Genomic DNA, 18,611 nt, shown 5'->3' with positions numbered 1-18,611 from the left:
CAAACCCTCAGGACAGTTATAAACAGATAAAAAAGTGCACATCATCAGGACAGTTATAAACAAATGAAGACCAGCAAACCCTCAGGACAGTTATAAACAGATAAAAAAGTGCACACTATCAGGACAATTATAAACAAATGAAGACCAGCAAACCCTCAGGACAGTTATAAACAGATAAAAAAAGTGCACACTAGCAGGACAGTTATAAACAAATGAAGACCAGCAAACCCTCAGGACAGTTATAAACAGATAAAAAAGTGCACACTATCAGGACAGTTATAAACAAATGAAGACCAGCAAACCCTCAGGACAGTTATAAACAGATAAAAAAGTGCACATCATCAGGACAGTTATAAACAAATGAAGACCAGCAAACCCTCAGGACAGTTATAAACAGATAAAAAAGTGTACATCATCAGGACAGTTATAAACAAATGAAGACCAGCAAACCCTCAGGACAGTTATAAACAGATAAAAAAGTGCACACTATCAGGACAATTATAAACAAATGAAGACCAGCAAACCCTCAGGACAGTTATAAACAGATAAAAAAGTGCACACTATCAGGACAGTTATAAACAGATAAAAAAAGTGCACACTATCAGGACAGTTATAAACAGAAAAAAAGGTGCACACTATCAGGACAGTTATAAACAAATGAAGACCAGCAAACCCTCAGGACAGTTATATACAGATAAAAACGTGCACATCATCAGGACAGTTATGGATTGAACAAACCACTACAGCTAACAAATATATATGGAGGAACTATGATAACAGTAGCCATTTGTTTGCATATTTGGTTGTTTTATAGTGATTTAGATAATAACACAATGTTGACTGTTTTATCCTATTTTTGACATGTTACCTATTATGTCTGTTTGTTTTGTTAACACATAGTTGTCAATATGATGGAATTAATTGCAACTGTCATGCAAGTGAGAGGTTTAGCTAGTTATAAAACTAGGTTCAATCCAACACTTTCTACATAAGAAAATGGCTATACCATGTCAGGAATTTTTCTCGGAATTCAGTATTTTTGTTTTTTTACTTTTTGTTATAACTACATGAACTAGTCCAGAATCCAAACCATGACCTCCTGTCCTACAGAAAAAAACAAGTTTACCTTGTGTTAATACCTGTAAAACCATATAAGTGATAATGTTTATTTCAAATCCATTCCCATCCGGAACTAATAAAAACTATATTTAATAAACACCCATGTTTTGTTAAAATGTTTAATCTATAGAGCTTAATATGGACTTTTAATACAAAATCACAAATAGAAAAGACAGGGACTATGCAAAACACGATGTTTGGTGTCATAAACATTTCTTTTCAAGACTTCTTAAAATTCTTTTTCGTTCACATGTCTAAAATAAAATACACAGATAAGAATCAAATGTATATTCTATATTCATTTTTGTTTCTATACAAATATTTAAAACAATCCACAATACTAAATTTCTCAAAGTTTCTACAATACACTGAATTGATCTCAGAACAATACCTGGCTACCATCAATCTGTATCAACTTAAACAATCTAATTGTTTCTGTATTGTTTCTAGCTGTAAATAAAAAAATGTCAAATTAGAACTTCTGCCTTTTGAAGTAATCTTGTTTAAATAAATAAGAGCTAGGTTGATAACTTACTAAAACAGAATATGATACAGACATATGTTCAGTTTTCCATTTTTCCATACCTTTACAAAGAGTCCTTTATAGTGTTTAAGCACCTTTTATAATGATTAAAATTATAACAAAATGTTGACTGATGTACCCCTATTTTTGACATTTTTACCTATTATGTCCATTTGTTTTGTTCACACATCATTTGGCAATATAATGGAATTTGATGCAACTTTCAAACAAGTGAGAGGTTTAGTTAGTTTTAAAACCAGGTTTAATCCACCATTTTCTACATAAAACTAGAGGCTCTAAAGAGCCTGTGTCGCTCACCTTGGTGTATGTGAATATTAAACAAAGGACACATGACAAAATTGTGTTTTGGTGATGGTGATGTGTTTGTAGATCTTACTTTTCTAAACATTCTTGCTGCTTACAATTATCTCAATCTTTAATGAACTTGGCCCAGTAGTTTCAGTGAAAATGCTAGTGAAAATTTACAAATTTTATGAAAATTGTTAAAAATTGACTATAAAGGGCAATAACTCCTTCGGGGGTCAATTGACCATTTTGGTCACGTTAACTTATTTTTAGGTCTTACTTTGCTGTACATTATTACTGTTTACAGTTTATCTCTAACTATAATAATATTCAAAATAATAACAAAAAAACGACAAAATTTCCTTAAAATTACCAATTCAGGGGCAGCAACCTAACAATCAATTATCCGATTCATCTTAAAATTTTAGGGCAGACAGATCTTCACCTAATAAACAATTTCATCTCCTGTCAAATTTGCTTTAAATGCTTTGGTTTTTGAGTTATAAGCCATAAACTGCATTTTACCCCTATGTTCTATTTTTAGCCATGGCGGCCATCTTGGTTGGTTGGCCGAGTCACGCCACAAATTTTTAAACTAGATACCCCAATGATGATTGTGGCCAAGTTTGGTTTAATTTGGCCCAGTAGTTTCAGAGGAGAAGATTTTTCTAAAAGATTACTAAGATTTACGAAAAATGGTTAAAAATTGACTATAAAGGGCAATAACTCCTAAAGGGGTCAACTGACCATTTTGGTCATGTTGACTTATTTGTAAATCTTACTTTGCTGAACATTATTGCTATTTACAATTTATCTCTATCTATTATCTATAATAATATTCAAGATAATAACTAAAAACAGCAAAATTTCCTTAAAATTACCAATTCAGGGGCAGCAACCTAACAAGGGGTTGTCTGATTCATCTGAAAATTTCAGGGCAGATAGATCTTGACCTGATAAACAATTTTACCCATGTCAGATTTGCTCTAAATGCTTTGGTTTTTGAGTTATAAGCCAAAAACTGCATTTTACCCCTATGTTCTATTTTTAGCCATGGCCGCCATCTTAGTTGGTTGGCCGGGTCACGCCACACAATTTTTAAACTAAATACCCCAATGATGATTGTGGCCAAGTTTGGTTAAATTTGGCCCAGTAGTTTCAGAGGAGAAGATTTTTCTAAAAGATTACTAAGATTTACGAAAAATGGTTAAAAATTGACTATAAAGGGCAATAACTCCTAAAAGGGTCAACTGACCATTTTGGTCATGTTGACTTATTTGTAAATCTTACATTGCTGAACATTATTGCTATTTACAGTTTATCTCTATCTATAATAATATTCAAGATAATAACCAAAAACAGCAAAATTTCCTTAAAATTACCAATTCGGGGGCAGCAACCTAACAACGAGTTGTCTGATTCATTTGAAAATTTCAAGGCAGATAGATCTTGACCTGATAAACAATTCTACCTCTGTCAGATTTGCTCTAAATGCTTTGGTTTTTGAGTTATAAGCCAAAAACTGCATTTTACCCCTATGTTCTATTTTTAGCCATGGCGGCCATCTTGATTGGTTGGCTGGGTCACGCCACACATCTTTTTAACTAGATACCCCAATGATGATTGTGACCAAGTTTGGTTAAATTTGGCCCAGTAGTTTCAGAGAAGAAGATTTTTGTAAAAGTTAACGACGACGGAAGACAACGGACAACGACGACGACGCCGGACGCAGGACGCCAAGTGATGGGAAAAGCTCACTTGGCCCTTTGGGCCAGGTGAGCTAAAAATGACTGTACCAAGTCTGGAATATAATAACTGTTTCACTTCCTTTGATGTATTTGAGCTTTTGATTTTGCCATTTCATAATTAGGGACTTTCCTTTTTGAATTTTCCTCAGACTTCAGTTTTTTTTTAATCTAATTTTATCAGAAATATGTAAATCAAAACATAAAAAAAGTATTAAAATATCACAGCTTTATACGATCTTTACATTTGAAACACATGATTCAAATACATTTGTTTGTAATGATTATTATGCTTGGACAACATCATATATTTTTGATGGAGTTAAAAATAAGGGCAGGTGCAATTTTGATTTCTGGAATTTTTTTGTGATTTGTTAAAAGAATTAACAAAATAATCATCAGGTTTCTCAACTAAAATTCTAATGTCAAATTTGATTTCATTCTGAAGCAGGTAAATATCTTTATTATGAGCATCACTGATGAGTCTTTTGTAGATGAAACGCGTGTTTGGCGTACTAAATTATTATCCTGGTACCTTTGATAACTATTTGTACACCCAAACTGTTAAATAAACGAAATTCAATGTTTGTTTTTGCAAAACAGTGGAGAAAAGATTTATATTTTATGCTTGGAATCTGTAAAACTTGCTTTTACTCTTGTAAATACCTGTTGCATAGCTACACAACATGATACTAGATAACACAAGTTTGGTACAGTAAAGCTACTTTTTGTGTAGACCAAACTGATATCTCTAAATTCAGGGTTCTCAATAAGATGATACCATAAATATTTTACTCATAAAAACCAATCTGTCTGTATCACTTTCTAAATTAGTGAGTCCAAAATTGCAACAGAAAAGTTTTTGAGATTTCAATCATTTTTGTCGGCACAAATTTAAAAATCAATCTTGACTCAAAGTCATCACATGTAAAAACAAGTCACATTGCAAGTCTTCTTAAGTGAAACTGAGGACAGGTACCCCTATTTATTGGGTAGAAGGGAAGGTTGCAAAGCTCTGATTCCTTTCACGGATTTGGCTATACTTTTTGGAACTTTTGGATTATAGCTCTACATACTTTATATAAGCTTTGGATTTTACATATTTTGGCAACGAGCATCACAGAAGAGACATTATTTGTCCAAATGCGCATCTGGTGCAGAAAACTTGGTACCGTTTATGTTATTGGAATATTTGGATGTTTATGTATTTGATCTTACAGCCTGTCAAATAAATAATCTTATTGGATTCATTCAATAACTTCTTCTTGACTCTAATGTACTTACTTGGTTATAAAACATGTATAACTCATCATGAGTAAATTCTACTTTGATATTTTCTTTTTCCTACAATATAAAAATGATACTAGTACACAAACTATACTACCTCTGTTTCACTAACATATAATTTCTGTACCATGTAGTAACCTGATGTGTATGTATAATGTAATTACAACATATGTTTCTACTTATTGGTATACAAACATTCTGCTATAACTATAACATTTAACTTGACTGAAATAAAGTATCTACATCTTATTTTTAGCCTTCACATAAACTTACATGCTTAGGTCCGCACATGCAGAAGAAATTTACATTAAACTACTGAGACTTACAGTTGTGTTTTCATCTGTAACATTGAATTCAAACATGGCATTTGGCATTTTCATTTTGGCTTTATTGGACTGGGCCATTTGTAAATTTAACCTCCAGTTCACACTCTCCAACTAAAAGTGAAGATAAATTTGTTAATATCTATATGATATACAGATTCTTTGCATGAGCAAAATCTGAGTGAAAAAGGTCCTTGTCTAACATTTCATTAATTCAACAATATACAAGTACAGTGAATCCTATATATGTACATTGAAACCTGTATCTACCATACTCATGTAGGCCCTGAGATGTGTTTACCCTGCTGCAGTTTTATACACTTGTAAATTTCTACTACATGGTCTAAAATCACACGCAATTTTTTTTTTATACAGGTTTATAGAGGGTCTATATTAGACTGGTTTATGCATTTTTCAACTAGAGGAAGTAAAATAGTCACTCAATGAAATATTTCAATCAGAATCAGAATGACAAACAATGCATCACAAACCTGAATTTTAAATATCCTACCCCAATAAACAATTTTATTCTGATGCTCATTACTCTGGAAATCTTACAACAAGGTGTTGTGTTATGGGGGCAACAGATTTAACCCAAAAATTTCAAGTTTTATCCAGAGTAATATCCAACATCAAATTGTTTGGCCCAACTGTATAATGTTACTAGAGACTAGTTTCTATAAAGAGTATTTGGGGAGAATCACAAACTAAGGCTAGTGAGGAAAACTGACAATTTGTATCAAATAAGATTGGAGTTGAACCTGCTGAGTTGGGGTTCTCACTGACACACCCTCAGTATTGACAGGTAAGTAATAGTTGGGGTTCTCACTGACACACCCTCAGTATTGACAGGTAAGTAATAGTTGGGGTTCTCACTGACACCCTCAGTATTGACAGGTAAGTAATAGTTGGGGTTCTCACTGACACACCCTCAGTATTGACAGGTAATATAAGTAATATAATAGATGAAGTACTAACACCACTCAGACACATAGGCCCCCATTTTTGCATATTGGAACTTTGTCAGGAATTGGCTGGTCAGTATTCGGAAATACGATTATATTTTACAGTTTACCAGAAAATATTTTTTAGTCTTTCTACAGTAAAACAAGACAAAGATTTTATAAGGAAAGATTTGATTGAATGCCTAAATGTCACTGAATATGACCCTTTATGGGACGGGGTGGAATGGCTTATATGAGCAACAAACAAATCTAACAGAGAAAAGTGAAAGATCTTATATCAACCAAATTGGTTAATAAAAGCTACCAGCATCAACTGGAAATAGATACACAATGAATAAGAGAATCTCCAGTTTCTGCGTATATGGATAGTTCAACTGGTATCTAATAATAATCTTTTTAACCAGCCCTTATATTAGTGTAATCATATCACCACTGAGATTGCAATTCTCCCAGGCAAAGTTTTAATTAGATAACAACAAGAATATAAGGTAAGAAATGAAGACAAGGAACTATCGAGGGTTGGAGGAGAACAGTAATTACCTCTAGTGATTCATTACTTTTTCAATCAGTATCCAAGACACCAAGGTGTGAAATTAGTGAAATTAATCATCAAGTGTGTAGAGAAATAATAAAAATAATCTGCAAACTCTACGTTAGTGGATGCTTTTACTTTAGTCCAGTCAAACTAAGATTTAACCTCAAACTAATTGCAACAGAAAATGTTTTAGTTCTAATCTATATCATAATGCCCTTTATAATATACACAGAAAAAAAGTCCCATAAAATCTAACTTTAGGAAAACTCAAAATCAGCATTTTTAATTTCTTAAGGAAATTAACACTGGAAGGGGAGATAACTCCACAAAAATGAGTCTTTTTTTTGGTCAGTTTTTGGTTGATTTTTTTGAAATTTATGTAAAGTATGATACTTTGATGGGGTTATAAGTTAGTATTTGACTAAATTATATAATCTTCTGCTCATGAAAAGTATAAAAACCAAAGTGTTATGGGTAGTTTTATATTTTTTTTTGGTGCATTTTTCACTTAAGAAATTGCAAATTTAAAGCTTTGTGACCATTTAAAAAAATAATGTGATTGATTGTTGATTGCTTAACGTCCAGTGGAAAAAAATAATGTGAAAAATTGGTATTGTTTATACACTCATATGCGGCTTAGCTTAGCGAAAGGTAGTGCGACGTAATCAGTCAAACAAACTTTATTAGATTAACTCTCTAAGGAACGATCGTTTCCATTGGTCAATTCAAACCTTCGACCTCACACCTTCGAAAATAGAACACACGTACTATAACGTTGAATGGACTGATTAATATTCACGTATCTGGTCAAGGTCGTTTAAAGCTTCCATCAACGTATTCTCATAAATGATTCCAATCACAATTCTAGCTTTTATAAATGTGCATGTGAAATTCATTGGTTTTATAGTTTTCTGCAATTGGTAGTTAAGTTTAAACTTTAAAATCTTAACAGTTTTCACATCTAAATATTCAATTTAAATTAAATGTCTCCTCTAGATCAAGGGACGACATCAATGTAGGATAAAAAAAAAAACTCTATTCACATATTTTTTTCATTTACTCCCCCCCCCCCCCCCCCAAGTTGCTTATCCTGCATTTTCTTTTACTCAATGATCCTCAATGGACTCAATGAATTAACGTTGTACTTGAAAAATGAAACCGTACTTTACTACAAACACTTCATATTCTTTTCCAAGTTTTATGTATTCGACATAGGATAGCGATTTTTTTCTGATTCCGTTTACTTGAAGAAAAAAAAAAACCGAAATTGTAAGTAAATTCATAACATGTAACCAACCATGCTTTCTTAAGAAAAAACGGAGATGGCCAATCATGGCACAGGGGATGATTAAATGTAGTTTATAAACTCCAACGATATATTTCATTAGGTTTTGCTATTCTCGGTTGAAAAACGAACGTAAATTATATATTGTAAATATTTATAGACCGTTGGTTTTCCCGTTTAGATGGTTTTACACTAGTAATTTTGAGGCCTTTATAGCTTGTTGTTCAGTGGCTCCGTGTTGAAGGCCGTACATTGACCTATGATGGTTTACTTTTATAAATTGTTATTTGGATGGGGAGTTGTCTCATTGGCACTCACACCACATCTTCCTATATCTATGTAAAAAGAAACAAACAGTTTTTTAAAAAGTGTTTATTCATTAAATCATTTAAATGTATCGATAAAAAGGTGAGTTTCTTCTTGTACATGCATTTAGTCATCCTTAATTTCTTGATATTTTGTTTATCAGTTTATCATACACGTTTCGTTTATTATTTCATTTTAAATACGAAATCATACTACATATATACTTTAGCGGATAGTTCAACAATGTTATGCAGCTCTATTCTTACAGTATAAAATTGAAGGATAAATGTTCATCCATTTAAAATCGAAAACAGTACATTTATATTTAAAAAAGAAGATGTGGCATGATTGCCAATGAGACAACTCTCCACAAGAGACAAAAAATGACACAGAAATTAACAACTATAGGTCACCGTACGGCTTTCAATAATGAGCAAAGCCCATACCGCATAGTCAGCTATAAATGGCCCCGAATTCAAACAAGAGAATTGTTCCTTATAAACTACGATTTCTCACAAGTATTCATTTACTATTTAGTTCCACACATGCATAAGATATAATCTTCGCCGATGTAACATTTCAATTTATTACAACCTGCCTTCACTGATGATTCATTCAGGTGCACCAATGATACGATTAAAGTTATTTTGTTTCTATCTTTGGGGGACAATTTCCTCCGTTTATGGTACGCTTATAGCTACATTTTTGTACTGTGTGTATGTTTTATAGCATGAAAATAATAAATTTAAAGAGGGAATGTCAGTGCAACCCCTGATTAATTATTGTAATGGATCAGTATTGTGAGATACTTATTGTAAGTGACTACGACATTGTTATGATTATAACCTATCGTCAGTATGAAAGAAATTAAAAGTGGTTCATATATTCATCCGTATAAAAGCGGCACATGTATTTTATTTTATCCTTATATTTCTCATCATGCCGGGTACAAGATAATTGAGTTGCTGCATGCAAAGAACTTAGAATATTACTTAAAACAAAATATCAGTATAATATTTCGACCCCACTATTTGAAGTTAACAAAACTATTTGAAGTTAAAGAGCCTGTGTCGCTCACCTTGGTGTATGTGAATATTAAACAAAGGACACATGACAAAATTGCGTTTTGGTGATGGTGATGTGTTTGTAGGTCTTACTTTACTGAACATTCTTGTTGCTACAATTATCTCTATCTATAATGAACTTGGCCCAGTAATAACAGTGAAAAATATTTTCTAAAAATTTACAAAAATTTATGAAAAATGCTAAAAATTAACAATAAAGGGCAATAATTCCTTAAGGGGTCAATTGACTATTTTGGTCATGAAAACTTATTTGTAGATCTTGTTTTGATGAACATTATTGTTGTTTACAGTTTATCTCTATCTATAATAATATTCAAGATAATAACAAATAATGACAAAATTTCCTTAAAATTACCAATTCAGGGCAGTAACCTAACAACGGGTTGTGAAAATGTGAAAATATCAGGACAGATAGATCTTGAACTGATAGACAATTTAACCCTGTCAGATTTTCTCTAAATGCTTCGGTTTTTGAGTTATAAGCCAAAAACTGCATTTTACCCCTATGTTCTATTTTTAGGCGTGGCAGCCATTTTGGTTGATTGGCCGGGTCACCGGACACATTTTTTTAAATTAAATACCCCAAAGATGATTGTGTTCAAGTTTGGATTAATTTGGCCAAGTAGTTTCAGAGGAGAAGATTTTTGTAAAAGATTACTTAGATTTATGAAAAATGGTTAAAAATTGACTATAAAGGGCAATAACTCCTTAAGGGGTCAACTGACCATTTTGGTCATGTTGACTTATTTGTAAATCTAACTTTGCTGAACATTATTCCTGTTTACAGTTTATCTCTATCTATAATAATATTCAAGATAATAACCAAAAACAGCAAAATTTCCTCAAAATGACCAATTCAGGGGCAGCCACCCAACAACAGGTTGACCGATTCATCTGAAAATTTCAGGGCAGATAGATCTTGACCTGATAAACATTTTTACCCCACATCAGATTTCCTCTAAATGCTTTGGTTTTTGAGTTATAAGCCAAAAACTGCATTTTACCCCTATGTTCTATTTTTAGCCGTGGCGGCCATCTTGATTGGTTGACCGGGTCACGCCACACATTTTTTAAACTAGATACCCCAAAGATAATTGTGGCCAAGTTTGGATTAATTTGGCCCAGTAGTTTCAGAGGAGAAGATTTTTGTAAAAGATTACTTATATTTATGAAAAATGGTTAAAAATTGACTATAAAGGGCAATAACTCCTAAAGGGGTCAACTGACCATTTCGGTCATGTTGACTTATTTGTAAATCTAACTTTGCCGAACATTATTGCTGTTTACAGTTTATCTCTATCTATAATAATATTCAAGATAATAACCAAAAACAGCAAAAATTCCCTAAAATTACCAATTCAGGGGCAGCAACCCAACAACGGGTTGTCGGATTCATCTGAAAATTTGAGGGCAGAAAGATCTTGACACGATTAACAAATTTACCCCATGTCAGATTTGCTCTAAATGCTTTGGTTTTTGAGTTATAAGCCAAAAACTACATTTTACCCCTATGTTCTATTTTTAGCCATGGCGGCCATCTTGGTTGGTTGGCCGGGTCACGCCACACATTTTTTAAACTAGATACCCCAATGATGATTGTGGCCAAGTTTGGTTTAATTTGACCCAGTAGTTTCAGAGGAGAAGATTTTTGTAAAAGTTAACGACGACGACGACGGAGGACGGAGGACGGACGCCAAATGATGGGAAAAGCTCACTTGGCCGTTCGGGCCAGGTGAGCTAAAAATGAAGTAACCGTTCATTTAAGCTCACAATCTAACTTAAAATAAGCATGTATTTTTGGTAATGTACTTTTTTTCTGTTGAACTAATAGGAGAAATAAAGGTAATATTGAAATAAAAAGAGAGCTAAATTAAAAAAATCACCTAAATTTTACAATTGTTTAGTTTAAGTACAGCTTATTTGAAAATAATTATAAACAATATAGGTCACTGATGAGTTAAAAAAGATATTTCAATTTTAATGCTAAAAATTTGCACTTTTGCATCAAAGGGAGATAATTTGGAGCTTTTTCAATGATATAAACATTTTAAAAGTTATCTGGGGCTAAAATGATCGATTTTCCTAACATATCATAAAGTTACAATTAATAGTGTAATAAAAAAATTAATAATGAAATTGTTATTTTTCTATTTTTTGGAAAATCTAAGTTCCCTTGAGCCTTCTTAAAATGAGAAGTGATTAGAGTTTTTTTGTCAAAGTTAACAGACATCTTTAAATTCTAAAGGTATTAAGTTGTTCTTTTAAAGATGCACATGCACATGAAATGACATGGCTGTGTGCCAATTCCTTTCCAAAGACGACTGTGGACAAGTATGGTATGCTGAATGTACTTAAACAGATGGCTATGGACACGTATGGTATGCTGAATGTACTTAAACAGATCACAACTTTGTTGGGACAAACTTATAAATATTAAAATGTAAATGAAACGAACCTGTTTCGGAACAATTGTTCTCTGACGGAGTTTGGTTATAACATCTTTTGCACTGTTTGCCCAGGCTTCTACAATCACTTGTACCTGTTGATAGACATAAAAACTAATTTATAATGTAATCCAGGCTTCTACAATCACTTGTACCTGTTGATAGACATAAAAACTAATTTATAATGTAATCCAGGCTTCTACAATCACTTGTACCTGTTGATAGACATAAAAACTAATTTATAATGTAATCCAGGCTTCTACAATCACTTGTACCTGTTGATAGACATAAAAACTAATTTATAATGTAATCCAGGCTTCTACAATCACTTGTACCTGTTGATTGATATACAAACTGATATATAATGTAATCCAGGCTTCTACAATCACTTGTACCTGTTGTTAGACATAAAAACTAATTTATAATGTAATCCAGGCTTCTACAATCACTTGTACCTGTTGATTGATATACAAACTGATATATAATGTAATCCAGGCTTCTACAATCACTTGTACCTGTTGTTAGACATAAAAACTAATTTATAATGTAATCCAGGCTTCTACAATCACTTGTACCTGTTGATAGATATACAAACTGATATATGATGTAATCAATGTACACATAGAAATAGTACGCCTCCGGGTGTTGGATTTTTTTTGCTGTATTGAAGAACCATTGGTAGCCTTCGGCTGTTTTCTACTTTTTGGTCAGGTTGTGGTCTCTTTGACACATTCCCCATTTCCGTTCTCAATTTTATTAAAATGGACTTAATGACAGGATTTGCTGCCAACTGCAGATTCCTTACAGTTATTGTCTTTGTACTGGTCCGAGACCACAATTATTTCGTAGTGCATTTCTTTTGGAACATAAATGAAAATTAAAAAAATCCCACCTGTGCTTTCTCAATGAAATTATTTACAGTGTGTTGTACTACTTTTAGGACAAATTATATCAAAATTATAGAAAACTTCATTGGCTCTAACTCAAAACATGGACAATTTTAAGTTTAGGGGGTCTTGAAATCTTTTGACAGCTTCAAAAGTGCTAATTTTTAACCTTTTTCAGGGCCCATGTATACACAAGTAGTTTATTCAGCTTAAAATAAGGAATTTGTTTTATAGTATTTATCTTGTGGTTGTATGGCTGACTTGGATTACCTAGCCAGCAAGAGATACATATTAAGGAGATTTATCTGTATTGTACTTTAGGATTAAACTATGTAGAATAAAGTTCCATCAATATTTTTGTACTTGCCTTAAGTTAACAATCAAAGGGAGATAATCACCTTTTTTTCCTTAAAGTAGATTTGTTATTAATATTTGTTAAAACTTGAATATAAAAGTGCGTTTTTTTATTATTCAAATTATAAATTACAGATGTCCATATTTTAACTTTCAAAATTCAAAAGTTATAGCAAGGCTGCAAATGTGGTACCTATATATAAAATAAATAACCTGTCCTGCCCAAAAGTGTACCAGTTTCAGATAAGCGGTGCTTAAAACTCTTGGTCCAGGTTATGCTTATGACAAATTGATTCCATTGATAACAAACACTTGGTACTCTACCTTTTCTTCCTCTACATCTATTTGTTTTAATTGTTGTGAAAACACTCCTGGTTTGGCTGTATGGTAGGCTGCCTGGAAACAAATTTATGTCATTTATAGCATTACTGAAAATTATTTTCTTGAAACAGTAAAAATTTTGCTGATTTTGCATTTAAATGGACAAATTCAAGATTTTTAAGATTTCTTTGCTTTTCAGTAAAAAAAATCATAACATAAATTCTACTCAATTTTTTGGAACACATTGCATCTCATTTCTTAATTCTATGTAACATATTTTGAAATTCTTACATTTGAAAAAAATTGTAATTCATTTTCCTCCATTTAAACCAAATTAAAAATCTAGAGAAAAAGTTCCTCGAAGGATTCATAGCTGTTACCTGTTGTAAGAAGAATTCTAGTGATTGTAGAACTAACTCCAAATCAGGACCAGCAAGTTCTAAAGACCCTTGTAACTTTTCTTCTTCTTCTTCACTAAAAGTTCTCTCATCCTGGTGAAATATATTTGAATATTTAAATCCTATTATCGTTATTATTTTAATTAATATATGAACTTTCAAATCATAATCAAGAAAATCATATTTTATACCTGTGACTGTCCCTTTCTTACCCTTTCTTTAATCTATTATCATTAAGAATTAAATATTCATTTAGGTACAGGTAACCCAGTGTTCTCCCAAGGCTCTTTTAACATCATGGTATAAATGTACAAACATCAACCAATTAGGCTTAAATTAAAATATTGTTTGTTTGCAGTTTACCGACCGACCCTTGAAAATCCTCCAAACTGTGAAAATTTTATTGTTTTAAATTTGAAGAAATTTTTTTTAATACTTCTATTGACGCGATCCGGAACTTTGGGTCCTTTCCGGAAATGATTTAAAGTCTGGGTCAATTACACATTTCAAGTTTGGTTTTTCTTAGCTTCCTGTCAAGCGTTCATGTGACCATTTAATGATAAAGCACATGGAAATTGTTTACAGGTATCCATGAAGTCACGGAGGAGTACTTTACGCTGTCGTCTCGTGTCAATTTTAAGACAAATAACAAACAAAAAAGTTTATTAGTAAACTGTTTATACAGATTGAGGCACATGTAATGATGTTTGATGATATCATTGACGATGATGCAGCGGATATTCATAACTGACACGATAACCATTCTGTCTCAAACAAATCGGGTACAGAATCTGTGGAGCCTGACTTTATGGAACCAATTTCAGTGGTTAAATAATTCGACAGCAGCTTGAAGTATGGCATATTTTCTACAAATCGTTGTGAAGACGTCAAAGATGAAACCACTCCTCCGTGACTTAAATCTTCATAGATATCTGTAAACACGCCTGTACGGAGGAAGGGCTCATTTGAAATGTTAATGGATATAGATCATGCCAAATCAATAAGAAGCAACCCTAACTACACAAAGATGTAGAGAAAATGAATGGTTAGCTTGAAAAATAAATATACTCTCTCTATATTAAATCTATCTTCGATTGCAATGAGTATGCTCCTTTAGGATAAGGGGGGCTGCCCCACTCATTGCAATTATTCTCTTTCTTACAATATTAAATATACCCAAACTGTGTGGCCTGTGTGAATTCAATTAAAACATGTCCTTGGGAGCTATGCTGCCATTTTTTTTTTATGCATTAAAAACATTTCAGTACAGACCATTTACTTTTAATGGGGTGCTATGGATTTCACCCCAAACTTTAGATTTCTTTGGTTTTCATTAAAGCCTGGCAAAAATATAACCTTATCACATATAATTAAATATTGTCAGAAATATGAAAACAGTCGAATGTCTTAATACTTTTTTTTCAAGTTGCCTTTTTTTTCAATTGAGGAAGATTCAATGGTTATTTTTTTTTTTTATTAAAAATACACTCTTTAATACATTGTCTTATAAATCTTTAATATCTACATTTTTCTGATGAAAATACTCTACTCATGAAAACATTCTAGTCAAGAAGCATACATGTCTGAATATATTTCTTTAAAACAGTTCTAGTCATAATGACATTCCTTGTTTATAAGTGTTCCAGTATTTAATAATTATACCATATTTTATGTCATAAATTGGATAATGACACTATGTTAAAGTTTCAGTTTTGGTTAAAAAGTTTTTTATCTGAAAATGCCTGTTCATTTGATGTTGGTTTTCAGCATGTCCAGTGTTTGTTGTTTTAAAATGTTTTTTTTTCTTCACAAGAAACTTGGTTTAGTGTAACTGTTTGTTTAAACTGTATTTTGGCTGATAAAATAAAATATTTTTCCTACCTACCGACCCTTCAGTCTGAAGGTACAGTCGGAAAACTGCAAACAAACATATTTTTAAGGTTGGCCTTACTAGATATTTATGAATATAATATTTAAATTGTAAGAACTGTAAAAGTACCTTAGAAATTTGACTGCAGTTTATTAACACATTTATTATTCAAAAACTGAAAGCTGAAACTTTGCAGAGTAATTCACTCCACAAAATAAGACCCATAAGGTATAAAATAGCCTGTTTAAGAAAATCTATGAATCGAATAGATAAATCATGACTCATTCAACATTGTTCAAACAACTTAAAATATGACAATAAAAAGACAGTCTCCTACCTTAAGATGTAACTTCTGCAGAATCCTTGTCAACAGTAATGGAAACTTTGATGATCCTAAATTGTTTATTAGTGTAACTGCTCTTTTAATCCTAAAAAATACAACATACACATTTAAAATTTTAGTGCAACAATTATGATAATAATTGACTGTACTTAGTCGTATTTTCAATAGCTCACTTGTCTTTTAGAGAAGAAACCACTGCTTATGCAACAGAAAATCTGTAGTTATTTTGATGAAAATTGTATTTTCTCATTCATTGTCATTGGTAAAGATGCTTTGGGACCTAGATTGACCTTTGATGATCTGGTTGCTGTAACAATACACCTCATCACTATTTATTCCAACCCGGATAAGTTCTGACATTACACATTTACACAATATTTTTCCATGATGTATTATACTGTGGATATTTTGTGTATATCTAAACATGTTAACCTATGTTGAAAGACATATATAGTGTCAAATCATAAAATTACCAATAGTTTAGTGTCAAAGAAAACATGTAAGATTTCTGCAGTTATTTTAAATTTGTTGAATAGGTGCAATTTGGGTCCTGTGACATTATATAAATATATATATATATTATTTTTTGTAGTGTACTGTATCATATTTATATGATCCATCAGCCCGTAAGATTTATCGTTGGCTAGTCATTTTATATATAAATATATAATTATTATACCGATTTGTATAGGAAAACCTACTTAAATACATATCCTTAATTATTGATTATATATTTAATAAAAAAAAAATAATTAAGTTTTGATTGATGAATGATGTAGAGGGTGCACGTGGCAATGGGGGATCCTTCATGACAAAGAACTGTAAAATTTCTTGTCAAATGACTTTTAGTGCATGACGATACAATAGGCACTTTCTGTTAGACGATAAAAAATTATTTTGACAAATATGTTAAATTCTTTCCAAAAATAACTGTTACAATACTAATTTGAGACCTCTAACTAATATGGGGACGAAGTCCCCAATAACAGTAGAAAAATCAATAAAAAAAAAAAAATCGGGAAAATTTTCCCGAAATTTTCATTGTACTAATGAACTCAAAATCGTTCAATTTTTTGGATGTCATGTTTTGAATTCGCGCTTCTGCACAGAAATCTGCAATGTACTTCCTTTTTCCGGTCTCGTTTGTATGAAACTTTGAGTAAAATATATATATCAGTCTAGTATAAAATAGAAAGGAACGCAATACCAATTTCATTTTTAATATTTCCTTGATATGAAAAAATGTTACCTGATGATAGCGTTTCTTTGTTTACATTGCATATGACGTCATAACTTAAAAATAACGTCACATCTAAAATCCCTAATGTTCAACAGAACCAAAATCGGAAACATTACGGTATTTCCATTTCTTTTTTTTAACAAATATTTAAGTTATAAAAAAATAATTCATACAAACTTCATCCCCATTTACAGGTTATGCCTGCCTCATATTAACTATAAGATATTTTGATGAATGATGCTGAAATTTTAATCAATTTGAGACTAACTGTAGCAAAAAAAATGGCTGTTTGACGAATAACAGTAAAGGGCTTTACTATGCATATGTAGAACATTAAAAGAGTAAGGCTTGTGTTTAAGAGCTAGGGTTAGTGTTAAGGTTTAGTATATTTCTATATTATTATGATAAAGTAACCGACAATAATCATAATTGTAAGTCTGAGCCTGAAGGGGCGTTTCTTCAGATCAATGAGTACATAGTGTATATTTAAAATTGTCAAAGAGTAATACAATTATGTTTAAAATAAAATCTGTGAAAACGAAAACATCTACAAGAAGTTTATAAACCTACGCCGGTGTAGCTGTAAACATCAATGCCATTTTTCTACATTCTATTTTGTCTATGGACAATAAAGTGAAAGTAATCTTAAACGTTTCTAAGATAAAGATTTTTTTACATTTGCATAAGCGACTATATAATTGTGCGCTCTAAGAAACCTTTTACGACGCTTTTGCTTACAAAAAATAATATGTAAAATAATTCATATTAGGGAACTTCCATTTGATTTTAGGGGGTTGAGGGGAGGGCTAAAATATTATTTGAAATAAATAGGTAGGATAGTTTTGAATAAAAAAAGGCAGGATGAGCAACATTTCCTAAATAAAAGGCAGGAAGACAATTTATGTAAACAAGTTTAAGGATAAACTAATAGAAAAAACTTGTTGCATGACCGATCAGTAGAAAAAAATAAAAAAAAGCAGGATTTGGGACTATTGGTATAATAGTCCTAGGCAGGATAACAACTTAATAAAAATGCAGGACATAATGTTTCATCTTAGCCCCCCCCCCCTTTACATCAGTATCTAGTGGCGGATCCAGAGAGGACAGAGAGGGGATTCAGGGGTCGAAACACCCGTTTTGTTGGACGATCGATGCATTTCAATGGGGACATATGGTTGGAGCCCCCCTTAAACTGGGTTGGACCCCTTTTTGAAAATGGCTGGATACGTCCCTGAAATCAAACAGTAGCTCCCTTAATTTACTATTATTTTATTC

At 32.0% G+C, this 18,611-nt stretch overlaps 1 protein-coding gene and 1 long non-coding RNA gene across 2 annotated transcripts in view; both read right to left on the bottom strand.

The window, feature by feature from the left end:
* LOC143071209 (uncharacterized) overlaps window positions 1-18,611 on the bottom strand; it is a 195,278-nt gene that overhangs the window by 71,201 nt on the left and 105,466 nt on the right. The window lies entirely within an intron of this gene.
* Window positions 1,225-18,004, bottom strand: LOC143071207 (COMM domain-containing protein 10-like). The gene is made up of 8 exons (XM_076245375.1): window positions 17,907-18,004; window positions 16,091-16,181; window positions 13,866-13,976; window positions 13,489-13,560; window positions 11,935-12,018; window positions 5,307-5,417; window positions 4,978-5,037; window positions 1,225-1,569 (listed from the first exon to the last, which is right to left on the bottom strand). The coding sequence occupies exons 1-8, from the start codon at window positions 17,933-17,935 to the stop codon at window positions 1,531-1,533; spliced, it is 597 nt and encodes a 198-aa protein (XP_076101490.1). The 5' UTR covers window positions 17,936-18,004; the 3' UTR covers window positions 1,225-1,530.

This window comes from Mytilus galloprovincialis, chromosome 4, assembly GCF_965363235.1.
Source record: "Mytilus galloprovincialis chromosome 4, xbMytGall1.hap1.1, whole genome shotgun sequence".
In the NCBI taxonomy this organism is placed as follows: Eukaryota; Metazoa; Mollusca; class Bivalvia; order Mytilida; family Mytilidae; genus Mytilus; species Mytilus galloprovincialis.
This window is presented reverse-complemented; position numbering and strand designations above follow the sequence as displayed.